This window comes from Periplaneta americana, chromosome 17 (assembly GCF_040183065.1).
Source record: "Periplaneta americana isolate PAMFEO1 chromosome 17, P.americana_PAMFEO1_priV1, whole genome shotgun sequence".
Classification (NCBI taxonomy): Eukaryota; Metazoa; Arthropoda; class Insecta; order Blattodea; family Blattidae; genus Periplaneta; species Periplaneta americana.
The window spans coordinates 69,782,831-69,796,885 of NC_091133.1; the positions used below are offsets into that span (position 1 = coordinate 69,782,831).

Here is a 14,055-nt window from a genome sequence, read left to right on the forward strand (position 1 = left end):
TATTCTAGCTGTAAAGCAATGTATGAATACCATGGAATGTTAATAAATACAATACAATACAATACTTTATTAAATAATGAAGCAGTAATTTCATGCATTTGAGAAGTAGCTGATGATGTGTGGTTTGCATATTTAAAAATTAATTTTAGTAGCAATATATTACCTGCCATAACCATTGGGAAACGTAACGATGTATTCCTCGTCATAATCCAGAACTGAAATACAGCCCTGGCCAATATTGTGCACGCCAACTGATAGGCCAAGAAACTTGGATTTCGTCCACACATACGCACAAAAACTTATGCGTTTATTATAATGTTCTGCATAGAAGGCTGAAACTGAATTAAAACTGCGTATTAACACTACAATTGAATCGCACTTTTTAGAAAGGAACTAAGTCAAAATTTGTCATTTTTGTTTTTACTGATGAAATGATCAATACTTCTGAGAAGCATTGATTGGCAAAGAAATTAACTTAGTCAAACCTTTCCCTGTATCGCTAACATCAAATTCATGTTTATAGTACGGCACTGGTACGCTAGCATTTATTCATAAAAATAAGTTTTTTTGATCTCCTGAAAAGTAGAAAATTTTGACTTAGTTCCTTTCTAAAAAGTGCGATTCAATTTAAATATATTTTTTTCTAACTGTTTTCCATTTCATTATTATCCAATGTGACTACAGATTACAGCGTAGATTCTAGTCAATTGTAACTCCAGTAATACAAAATTTCGGATAATCCGAACTGGGGAAAAAGAAAAATTTAACGAAAATTTTAGCCAACCACGCTAGATTGCGGTGAGTCTTGTTTCTTCGAAACCTTTTGTAAAAACTTTCGATCAGAACCTTTAGTAATGACCTGTAACTACAGTGCAACAAATAACCATGACAACTTACTGGGTGGATGATGTGAGACTTGTTCTGCAACAAATGTTAGTTGGTTTTTCGTGCACCATGGTACAGGTCCATCTGTTACTAGTGAGGACGAGTCTTCAGTTAGATCAGGAATATCCCAATGGCACTTGAACACCTCACCAATGATGGGGTTATAAGGCTTCTTGGCCACAGTACTCTTCCTGCCAGCATGATACGCTGACATGTACCATCGAACCACTTGGACCATGCGGTCCTTGGGATCTGAGAAGTCTGCAATACTGCAACAAACACAAACAAACAACATCTGTGAAAAAAATACGCAGTAAACCAGTCAGTAGCATTTTTAATTCGAGGGGAAAGAATCTGGATGAGCAGAAATCTATCCTTCGTATTCAGACGAGCAAATTGGAAGGGGAGGGGGGGTGAGGTTATTCTACTCTTTGGATCATTACAAATGGCTGAATCTATGAGACTAATCGTCAACTGCCAGCAAGAGGTGGGGTATTAGATCTGTAAATCAAAGAATAGAAATATGTATAGAGGTTCTGAGACAAATATATGAAAAGAATAGATTTAAGATGTTGACACATACTTTATTACCGGTATTACACATTTTAAGAGTTTCGAAACAATTCGCTTTATCATGTTGCGAACGCGATGTTTATAGTTTATTTTTTTTAAACAGTATTCAAAAGAACTGAGATCATGACGAAATAAATGAAATCATTTACTATACATTCGAAATAATCAGTTTCAGTTTTGTGGAATCACACAAATTCTAAAATTCTAAATTGTAATTCTAAAAGTAAGATATTCAATTTTATTTGAACAATGTACGATTTGAGTTTGTTTTGATTTATTTATTTAACGACGCTGTATCAGCTACTACGTTGTTTAGCATCAGTGAAATTTGTGATAGTGAGACAGTGTTTGACAAGATGAGGAAGGCTGAGAATATGCCATGACATGTGATAGTCTGACATTTGGAGAAAACTCGGAAAAAAAAACAACCAGATAATCAGCCCAGAATAACTGCAGAATATGCGCTTGTTAAAGAAGTTATTTGCATAGGTTTGGGCCCCAAAGATGTTGCCTGTTTAGCAATATTATCAACAATCTCATTTCCAGTAATGCCGCAATGACTAGGTATCCATTGGAATACATTGTCCATACATATAGAGTATACAGAATTATTTTTAAGTAACAATATAATAATAATAATAATAATAATAATAATAATAATAATAATAATAATAATAATAATTTCGCATAGAAAAGAAACAGCAAACCAAGATATAATACGCAGTAATAAATTATTGACATATGATACTGTGGACTAAAAAAAATACGTCTTACCTTATAAAAATATCAGGATGAGCGAAATAATCAGCATACATTTCAAGTAGCGATCTTCTTTCTAGGATGAAGGTAGGGAGAACCACTTTCGTAAGGTCCATCCCAATTTTAACCTGGGAGATTAGGTGAGACACAACTGAGCCTTGATTCTCTATTCCACCTACTGCGAGTAATAAAAATAACAATACATTAGTAGTGTTCTTAGGGGAAACTTACTGAGAATACAATTCTTTTATATATATATATATATATTAACTGAAGCAAAACTTATAATGATTTTCATAACATGTCATTAAAAAATTAACTTATTAGAAGTATTTTGAAGATTTGATTTCAAATAAGGGTGCAAGAAAAGCACTTCTCTCAAATGCAAGTTTTGAGAAAACTGGCGTTGCAAATTCAAACCGTAATAATGTGATCTATGCACACCTTTACATTTTGGGTATTGAACTACAACTTGGTGATCATATGCATAACAGATCAGAGAACACAATAAAGCGTTTTACTCAAAAATGGCAATCCTCTAAAATGCCCTTCTTGCACCCAGCCCCTCAATTTATTTAAAGTATAATTAAAATTGTAGTTTTTAATTTAAACGTTTACATTATAAATCAGGAAGGGAGAATAAATTTGAATGTATTACAAAGCGTCAACAAATCGCTGTTATATTAATGAATATGGGTATCAGACGCTGTGAGCGATCACAGCATTACACAAATCTCTGAATATCGCGCAATCTATTAATACCAACCGGACATACAAATGGATGAGTAAACTTTTCAATCAGAATTGAAAAATTACGTCCACTTGAAGTGGGTGCATTAAAAATATCACTTTCTAAAATGCTATCGCCACAAGACTGGATATGGAGAAATTATGCATGCAACTTCGCTGTGCCAAGCAGAACCAGGAGAAACGTTACGAAACAAAACAATAACACTTTCAGTGTAGATTGCGAAGTATTCCCTAAACCATTCTGGCAATGGATCTCTCTCCGTTTTGGAAGGAGCCCCCAGATTCTTCCCGTTTGCACATAAATTGTGAAATGCATACTGCTGCCAGAGATCTGAATAAGAAAATAAGAGGGACTTGTTTTATTAAATCTGTAGAAGACTAAGCAATGCAAAATCACTTAATTATATAGCCTACTTTATCTATTCCTTATTTTTAGTTAAGGCTGGTTCACAATAAACCGGTAACGGAAACGACAACGAGAACGAGAACGGAAATAATGTTAACTATTGTGAATCTTCACATTTAAATACATTTATTTTGACATTTCCGTTTTCGTTCCCGTTGTCGTTTCCGTTCCCGGTTTACTGTGAACCAGCCTTAAGCATGTGTACACGAACATGCAGCAATGCAATCTCATTATTTTAATTTAAATTAAGAATTGTTGTTGTTGGTCAACTGTCCGGAGACAGGTTCGAACCTCACAAATGACACCAATAAGGTATCACTCATGAGGCAACTAAGCCAGGAGGTAATGTGGTAGGTTGGCCAATTCATTTCCTCCTCCATTGCATACATCGCTGACTAGAAACATATTACACTAATCTTACATCATAAAATTAAGAATATGCACTACTAAATCTAAAGTAATGGCTTTCAATATGTTTAATTTCAGTTATCTTGACTTTAATGGGCCTATCTTACAATTGAAGAAGAGACAAAAAATAAGATTATTAAGGAGAAAACTGAATTACAATTTGCCACTTAAAAACAATGAAATAATAAAATAATGTTATATGAAATACACGCTATTATATTATTACCAAAATTCAGCCACGAAAGCGGACACAGAATCGCACGATAAAATGAAGCAGCGACTGCTAAAATTAAATTCTTGAGATAAATACTGTATACAGTATAATGCATGCCTTGCATATTATAATGAAAGAAACACAGGTTATAAACAGAAACAACGAAGAAAGATATAATTTAATTAAAAATTATAAAAACTATGACGACAATAGGAAACAAGATGGTAACAAGAGACTGGAAACTTAACTATTGCAGTTTTTTCTTTATGTACGTACACAGAAACTTAGAATTTCATATTTTAAACTAGTACTAGATTTTATTATTACAGATGTAAATTTGTACATCAGCATTATTATTGGTGAAAATCGTTCATAGTACTCCACATTATTGTGCCAGTAGTGCCGTAAAATATTACCATGCCAAGCAAAACTTCATCTATTATCATGCGTGGCTAACGAGAAAGACAGGCTTCGTCACGAATTGGAGTCACGTGATTATCATGGCCATATTGACAATCGCCTAATATAAATACATGTTCAGAGTTCTAAAAAACAAAGGAATTGCTATATTAAACTTCTGTTAAACGTGCATTTATATAAACTTGTTCAATGTTGGCCATATTATGACTAAGAATGTGACGTTGAGCCGTAGCCTGTCTTTCTCGTTAGCCACGTTATTATGGCATAACTTGTGCCTTAAAGTTAATATTATGACACGATTTGCTGTGCTATAATATTTAAAACATAATTGTTGTCATAGCAATTCCTTTCTTCATAGACCATATCAAACTATCATTATTATAAATTTAATATGTTATTTCTTTATTAATTGTTTTATAATGCTCTCGTACAAAAATAGCATTATGCCATGGAACATGTTTACAATGTTATACAGTTACTGCACTAGTCAAAATTAGGAAACTCGCTTCGCTTGGTTCCTAAACACTGACTCTCTCAGGAAGAGAAAAAGTAACTGGATGGGTCACTGGCTGAGAAGAAACTGCATATTGAAGGATGCACTGGAAGGAATGGTGAAAGGGAGAAAAGTTCGGGGCAGAAGAAGATATCAGATGATAGACAATATTAAAACACATGTGTATGTGGAGACTAAAGGCTGGTTCACAATAAACCGGGAACGCAAACGAGAACAGAAATAATGTTAAAATAAAGGCCCAGACAAGGCCGAAACATGTTAACCAGGTACGATAGAATTTAACACGAGAAAGACATATAATACACATTCCAAAATAAATGTATTTAAATGTGAGCATTCACAATAGTTAATAATGTTAAAATAAATGTATTTCCGTTCTCGTTGTCGTTTCCGTTCCTGGTTTATTGTGAACAGCCTTAAGAGAAAGGCGAAAAATAGGAAAGATTGGAGAAGACAGGGTTTGCAATGAAAGACCTACCGTCGGGCAGAAAACTATGAATGAATGGCTCCTGCAATAAAGTATAACATTATAAAATTGTTTCATAATATAGACTACTATTAACATGATAGACTAGTGAAGGTTTATATCAAAAAAGGCCTAATCGGAAAGATAGAAAAAGAATAACAGAGAAGATAAAGAGAAGTACAAGAAGATGAAAAAATGGAGATGATGATGATGATGATGATGATAATAATAATAATAATAATAATAATAATAATAATAATAATAATAATAATAATAAAGTGAATAATAATAAATAACAAAGAATGATAATAAGTGATAATGACGATAATAATAATAATAATAATAATAATAATAGCATAATAATAATAATGAATAATAATGTATGTAGAGCTTATCCTTTAAATCAGAATATTGGGAGTGACACATAGTAAAATGGCATTTTATGTGGTTTTTGAAAAGCCACGTATAACCTTGCGGAAAATGAGGCATTTAATATTTCTTTTATACTAAAAAATATATATGGATCATATGCGGAGACTAAGAGGAAGGTAGAAAATAGAAAAGAATGGAGAATGCTGGATTTGTAATGAAAGACCTGTCCTTGGGAACACTATGAATGAATGAACTAAAAAAAAAATTCCTCCCATTGCAAATGGAAGTATATTTTCTTCATAATTCACACGGAATAACACTGATACTGTCATGCAGGTGGTAGTGGAAGCGGTTGAGGGAGGAAACATTACGTCTTTCAGTGCACAGCGCTCGCAACTCACTAAATGGACACGCATGTCTTATCCGATTCAGTCAAACATTTCTTTACCTGGTGTAATAAGTAGAAGGATTAAAAATTGATCTGAGTTTTTATGCCCATTGTGTCTCAGTGCAAGTTTTGGTAGGTTAAATTATATTAATAATGTAATTAAAAAATGAAAGTTTAAGCACTTGTGAACAGTAAAACATACATACGCAATTTTTGTTTATACACATGTGAGGTGTATTTGTGTAAAATTTCATCCAAGCAGATTAAAACTGCTACGCAAGGGACTTTTTTATATCGATTAGGGATTAAAAGGTAATAAATGCTAATAACTTGAGAATCAATAAACCGACAGAGTCAAATTTGGTACAACATATAATGTACGTGCATAAATATGTGGCAAACATTTCATAATGATAATTTTCAAACTGTAGAAGTTGAAAAATTCAGTCATGGCTATATATATATATATATATATATATATATATATATATATATATATATATATATATATATAGTCGACTCCCAATAACTCGCGATAATTAATGCACGAACTTAAGCGAAATATCGAAAATCGCAAAGTATCAGCTTTTCTTTTGTTTTTATTTGAAGTCCAGTATAAGTTACTCTGAGAGGTTTAATTACTAAATTACCTTCAAAATAAAGTGCAAAATGTGAAACAGAGAAAAACATTTTGAAACATAATATTATACAGAGTGTCCCATGTATCTTGCTCACCCAAAATACAGGCGCCAATTGAAAAAATTGTTTCAAACTTTTTTTTAACATCATTGGGGATTTCTTACTGAAGATATATTTTGTTTGTAAACCCATTAATGAAAGGAGATATGGAATAGAACTTTATTTTTTTTAATGACACCATGCACATTTTATTTAATAAGACCTATTCAAAAATGTATATCACACTGTATCATTCTAGTCAAAAGAAGTTATTCTGTGTGAGCAAGATAAATGGGCCATCGTGCACAGTACTGCAGTACAGTCTTAAAACAAGAAATACTGTACAAGTTTTACAAAATATCATAAGACACTTTAGTTTAAAAAAATATAATCTCTTTTTGTTTCGTAGAAGATTGTTATTTTATTTATTTATTTATTTTTTTCCGATTTTAGACCGCAAATTTCTTAAGAGAGAAGGAGAGAGCGTAAATCGAGTAAAAACGGAAATGACGTTACATCGCCCCCTCCCAAATGAAGATCGTGAATTACTTGCAAAACGAATGTGTGTATGTATGTATAGAAAAAAGGTGATATACTTACAGTCATGGTCAGACTCATCTTCATACAGTGCTGTAACGAGAAAAAAGTAAAGACATTAACATCACAGATCCAATAATGTTTAATCAAACCACATACATATTTTAGGAATCCTTTAAAACTTAAAGGGCCATATTCATAGGCATTCTTAGCGCGGCCTTCCGGTGGATGATCAGCGAACTAACGTTTTTCGTATTCATAAACCAGTTTTAGCGATATGATATGATTATGAATCCTGTACAAGTAATCAGTCGATAGCTGGGGCTAGTTTAGCATGTTCGTAGCGCGGGCTAGCGAAATGTCTATGCATAGCATCCAAAGTATCCACTTACACCAATGAACTTAACGCAACAGCGAATACAACATCACCTGTCCAGGATTCCTGACGAGAGAATCTGGCAACCCTTCATTACACAGAGTTTGTGAATTTGGACCTTGATAATACTCACCATCATAATCCAAGGTGCCATCGTCCTTGACTCGAGGGGGGGCCGGTGCGGAGGATACTCTCCTCTTGGCCGCATCCACTGATGCTTGCCCCTGCCCTGCTGAGCTTTCTGGGGAGCCTTCCACTGACTGAGGCTCCACGAATGGCCGCAACCCACTGCGAACAAACAGAAGTCACCTTCCAGACTTGGATACAAACTACGTATGTCCTAAATCATCCTGTATATTATACAAGTCTGTGCCCTGTGAAACGGTATAAACCCTTCCTCCCACCCCACCCGGAGTAATAACTTAACTGCAAAACAATGCAACAAAGAAAAAAACTTTAGAAAATTTAGTCTGCATTTCTTATACAGTGCGATCGAGAAGTCTCTCCGCAGTGTTTGTGTAGCTGAGAATCCACTAGGCAGAGAATTCAAATGTATTTGCTAGAGCATTCAAGTGGCAGCAGTTGCCGCTAAGCATATGATGGATTCGAGGTGTGAAGTTGTCAAACCGGAATGAATGGGGCAGTGCCAACTTTCTGCAGGGTTGTATTCTAGGGTTACTTGAACTAATAGAGCTGCGGAGGGACTTTTCGATTGCACTGTATTTTCTTATATTACACAAGTCAGTCTGTGGAATGGTATAAACCATATTTCCCTCCAAAAATGCTTGCACAGAGTAATAACTACAATATTATGCAAAAAAAAAAAATAGAGAATTAATTCTTCTTCATGTATTAAATTTTACAAGTTAGTTTCCTAGTTCAAAACATATTTTCCAAAAAAAATGCTGGTTCAGAGTAGTAACTTATCTACAAAATTATGCTACAAAGAAGGAAACTCTAACAAAATTTGTCTTCACCTATTATATTACTCTAGATATCTAGATCAGTGTTTCCCAAAGTAGGTCGTGTAAGGCCCTGAGGGGAGGGGGTCGCGAGACGATTTACAAAATAAAATTTAAAACGGCTTACAATAGAATGTTTTATTTTCACTGGCAGAGTTAAGGCCATAAGGCCTTCTCTTCCACTCAACCAGCCTTAATCAATACAATAGTTACATACATAACATGCATATATTTTATATTTAGAAACAGGAACATAAACAACGTTGAACATAAAAAAATATTTTAGTAGTTATAAAGTAAAATGTAATCAATGCGATAAATCTACCAGCTTTTCAGAAAGTAACGTAGTTTTTCAAATCTGGACTCTGTATTCCATACAGACAAAAATATATTTTTAGGTGCAAGGAAATTTCTCGCTTTTGTTTTAAAGACAAGAAACTAATTTTGCATAAACACGAGGTTGTAAATATAAAACATTTAAGAATTGCGTACTTTTGCAAGCTCGAGGTAGGCCTATTCTTGCATTCTTTTGATACCAAAACTTATCTACGCTCTGCGAAAAAAGTTTAGTTCACACATTTCATCGGTAGATAGGTACATATACCAATGAGTTTCTGTCATATTTTCTGGAATTTCATCCAGCTGAACGCAATTGTCTAAAAATGGATTCACTATCCATCTGTGACTGTCGTAATTGTTTCGAATTTATTCGGAAAAATAATTCAAAAGCTGTTGTTTAAAATTGTGGAAACTTATGCATGTCCGCAAAAACACACTCAGTATTTGTCATATCATATGTAGCTAAATTTTTCATTAGTTATTTAAAGTACATTGGAATGAATCAATTTTTTTTTGTCAAGTGATGTTGAATAGAAATGAAGTGTCTTTATAAATCCGTTATTTTATCTCTGGCTGTTATTATTTGAATATCTTGGTTTTGCAAACTACTATCCAAAGTGTTTAAGTGTTCGAAAATATCAGCAAAGTAGGCCAACCTAAGAAGCCGAAGACAATTAGGAAATAGCGCTGCATATTCCGATTTCTCGTCTTGCATGTATTGGTACATTAGAAGTTCTCCTCTTAACTGTAAAACCCTTTTTCAACACATTACCTTACGAAAGCCATCTTACTTCCGTGTGATAAAGAAGTTTTCATATAACGAACCCATGTGAAATTTTGTTGAAAATACGAGTTTGCAACGCTCTTACTTTGATAGAATTTACCACTTTGTATTGAATTATTCACGCAGCGCCACAGCGGTAATAGATTTAAGTAACTAAAAATGATATTTACTTAAGATTTCGTGTCATTGTTGCACCATATACTTCTATTTTGATCGTTCTTTTTCTGGTCTCCAATGGTTTTGAGTAAAATTGTCGTTATTTTCAACTTTACGGTGATTTTTATTTTTCGAGTTAAGTACCAGTACGGTAGTAGAAGGTCACAGAAAAAGTCTCGTCCAAAAGTGGGTCGTGCCTTCAATAAGTTTGGGAACCAATGTTCTAGTTAAACATGCCCCAAAAGTGTTGGTTGTGAGTAATGAGTTAACTACAAAACTGTAACAAGAAGACAGCTTCAGCAAATTTCGTCTTAATTTATTATATGACACAAGACGACTGTGACCTATGGGACGATAAAAAATTGTATGCCTCAAATATGTTAGCTTCAGAGTAATACCTACAAAATATGCAATAATGAAGAAAACTTCGGAAATTTTGTACTTAAAACGATTCAAGAAAATTACTTGTTAAACAGTCAGGTTATTTAGAGTTGATAATGTGGTGATATCGCAATAATTACTCGACCGAGACGAGTGGTGACGCGGATGTAATATGAACTATCGCGATGACGCTATACGAACGCAGGAGAAGTACAAGTGGCGCTCCGGGCTGCAGGATTCCACTGGCCTCGGTCGAGTAATAACAGGGGAACGAAAATTGCAAGCAAAAACAGAAGTAACCTCTCAGAGAATGGGTGATGCAAAATTTTCTATTTAACAACAAATCCCAAAAGCAACAGACTTTTCTTGAATTAATACCCATTAAATAACTAAGATTATCATCATCGACAACAAACTAGGAGAAATTGTGCTTTCTATCTACGCCCCCCCCCCCCCTTCCACAAGGGAAGTATTAACATTGAATCACTTTGCATGCTCGTCTGTTGTCTTACGTTAGTGGAAGGTTTGTTTTAGCCTACACTGATATTACATGTGTAATTTTATTTCGGTCAAGTGACGTAAATGATATGTCAATGTCCGATTGAAGGCCAAACGCTTTGCTTCAAAGCATTAACCAAGTGAAAATCTGTTATGTTAGAGGGGCGACACGCTTTTGATACCGGTACTGTTAATTTTATAAAATAATTTTCACATGGATAGGTTGAGCCAAACATACAAAGTGAAAGTCTTGCAAATGAACGCAACGCAAGCCTCGTCCGATGAAGATCTATATAATTCACCTTCTATCTTACCGCGACACTAATTAATGTATTGTATTTTAATTAAAAATCTGTATTACTTACAGTTCTAAATAACTGTAGAGGTTTCGGAGCTTCTTCCGGTTCAATGACAAAAAGACGTAGTTCTTTCTCAATAGATTTAAATTTTAAAACCCTGTGATGAAAGACGTTTGGAAGTTGTTCATTTTTGTTTATATCGATGGCAGATGTGCATGCACTGTATATACATTAAAAAAGTCAGGTGCTGTGTACGTTGACACAGCCGCAATGTTTCCACGTAAATTATATCTGAAGGGTTTGCTGACAAGCAAACATTCTCATGAGGGCAGATAAAAACGTTAAATTTTTCTTCCGTCATGTTAATAATGCCAAAACAAGTGATTATACAAATTTTGGCCACTCCTCAGTGGGCCAGACTGCTGTCAAAATGGGACAAAAGTATTTCATCTGCTTTTCGACATGGATGAAAGGTAAAATTCATGTCCATACTTGAATGTCGTCGGATCCTCTCATTTCTAGTTTAAGGAAGTCACAGGAAAAAACCTTCTAGTACTCTTCTAGGCGAAAAACTTACTGCAGTCTCGAAGTGGTGGAAATAGAAATGAAGAGAAAGGGCAAATTGCAGAGGCAGGGGAACAGCAACAGCAGTCAACCAGTGGAGAGGAATATGGCAGTGAATAGCAAGATGGTTCCTTATATGAGTAGGTAAAATAATTAAAATATGTAATTATTTAGCTTTTTATATAAGCAATTAATTTTCTATATGTAGAGCTCTTTCACTTCATTTTTTGCCATATTACATAAAACACAATCGTATCGGTATAGGAATTAAGCTATTCGTATGCTAGGCATAAGCATATTTGTAGTGGCGTCATGGCTGCTGATGTAAGGTCTGTAACTTTACGATGGAAGCGGCACTACAGTATGCAAAAGTGTGCGCATTTCATTCCATTTGTCAGATGATAATTTATTCACTGTGAGCCAGATTTTAAACGCCATAAAAATGATCTCTCCAGTGTTCAGTGGCAACTAAATTTGCCATGAAATTTTAGCATCTTCTGATGTCTATAGAAATTTTTTTAGTATTTTTTCCATTACATGAGCGATGCATAGATCAGGTAATGTGAAAAAAAAAATGTAGAAAATTAAAATGGTCTTATCTGAAGTCAAGGGTCTACAGCAAACATCTTTCTTCGAAAAAAAAAAATTCAAAAAGGGAGATTGTTACGGAATGGTAAAAAATCAGTCCCAAAACATGTCTATGCAGAGAAAAATGTGAAGCTGTTATTAAAAGCACGGGACACTTTACAAAATATTAAAGATCAGTGATATATTTATTTAAATTATTAATTTATTTTTTCATTCTATCTGTATGAATATGAATGTGACAAGAAAAAGTACAACATTTTTTGTTTATTTATATTTTACATGTTAAATAGGCCTAATTATTTATGTAAATAAGTTATCTGGAAAACGTTTGTGAAAGAAAAGATTCAAATAGAGTAATTAATTTTGGTATGAAAAATTACTGCTTTATTTATAAAATCCAAGTGTACAAATATCAAAGTGACATACTGTATATGATTTCTTTTGCATTACGAATTATATTTTAGCTACCACAGACCATTGGTACACATCGTCATTGCAGCCAATGTTGATGAAATTCAATAACTTTAAGGAACATACATGAACAGTAAAACCTCTATTATCCGTGGTAATGAAGGGGGTTGGCTGAACGGTTAATCGAAAAAGGCGGATAATCCGTACTGTAGAAAACTTTCATGAATTAAGTGTTGCATAATGCAATTTCGTAATTTTCTCCGTGGTTTTAATACATTAGGTAGTGGATCAGAAGTTTTAAGTATAATAGCTCTGTTGGAAAGAGTGGGTGAAGAAAGAATAATATTGAAACTGAGCAGGAAGAGAAAAAGGAATTGGCTGGGTCACTGACTGAGAAGAAACTGTCTACTGAAGGATTCAGTGGAAGGAGTGGTGAACGGGAGAAGAGTTCGGGGCAGAAGAAGAGATCAAATAATAGACGGCATCAAGATATATGGATTATATACGGAGACTAAGAGGAAGGCAGAAAATAGGAAAGACTGGAGAACGCTGGGTTTGCAATGACAGAACACTATGAATGATTGAATGAATGTCAATGACGGGTTTCTAAGGGTCAAGGAAACTTCCTATGATGGATTTCTGTGGAAAGATAGGAAAAGTATAGGTTTCATGTTATAGATTTAAGTAATTTATACACTTTATCTTTGTTTTTTATTAAATCTCGCACAGTTGTAACTCCAATCTCGTATTCCGATGTGAGATGAACCATAGTTTCTCTTTTCCAAAACTACTCAATTATATGCACTTCTCTTCGATACTTAGCACAACATGTATTCTTTTGGCACTTCTGGAAGACGTTTTGCAGAGAAATTAAACGGGTCACTCGAACAGTAGATCATAATTTGTGAGGACAAAGGCTTGTAATATCACTCTCTATAAAAAAACGTACTAATGTATTGTGGTGCAGTACTCAATAATTTTTCTGCAACAAAAATAGGAGAGAATGACGGACGAATATCCCAACAATCGGTTAACAGGATGACGGATAATCGGGGTTCTACTGTATAAGGTAAATGTATTCCACTAAATTTCAATACACCTCTCTCCGCCAAAAATTTACTTCTCTTAATTTTAAACTTACAGATGTTATTCACGGAAAGAACTGTCGGAGCTCTGGTTCCAGTGCCAATTAATTATTTTTACCTTTTGAAGTAAAGTAGGCTATATGTTTCTGTCACAAACCCTGAAGCATAATATTTCTGTATTTCTGTTTCTAACCACAAACTATTTCTGAGGACGAGATTCTGTTTAAGCCGATTAAGAGTTA

The 14,055-nt window shown here is 34.1% G+C and overlaps 1 protein-coding gene across 2 annotated transcripts in view; it reads right to left on the reverse strand.

Annotated features, from left to right (window-relative positions):
* The window catches only part of LOC138693319 (oxysterol-binding protein-related protein 9), a 443,401-nt gene that overhangs the window by 14,526 nt on the left and 414,820 nt on the right, over nucleotides 1-14,055 (reverse strand). For both annotated transcript variants that reach the window (XM_069817209.1, XM_069817210.1), the window contains 5 exons: nucleotides 7,880-8,034; nucleotides 7,434-7,463; nucleotides 2,233-2,395; nucleotides 898-1,154; nucleotides 164-338 (listed from right to left, as the gene is read on the reverse strand). In XM_069817209.1, the coding sequence (XP_069673310.1) occupies nucleotides 164-338; nucleotides 898-1,154; nucleotides 2,233-2,395; nucleotides 7,434-7,463; nucleotides 7,880-8,034 (780 nt within the window). The remainder of the gene's footprint in view (nucleotides 1-163; nucleotides 339-897; nucleotides 1,155-2,232; nucleotides 2,396-7,433; nucleotides 7,464-7,879; nucleotides 8,035-14,055) is intronic.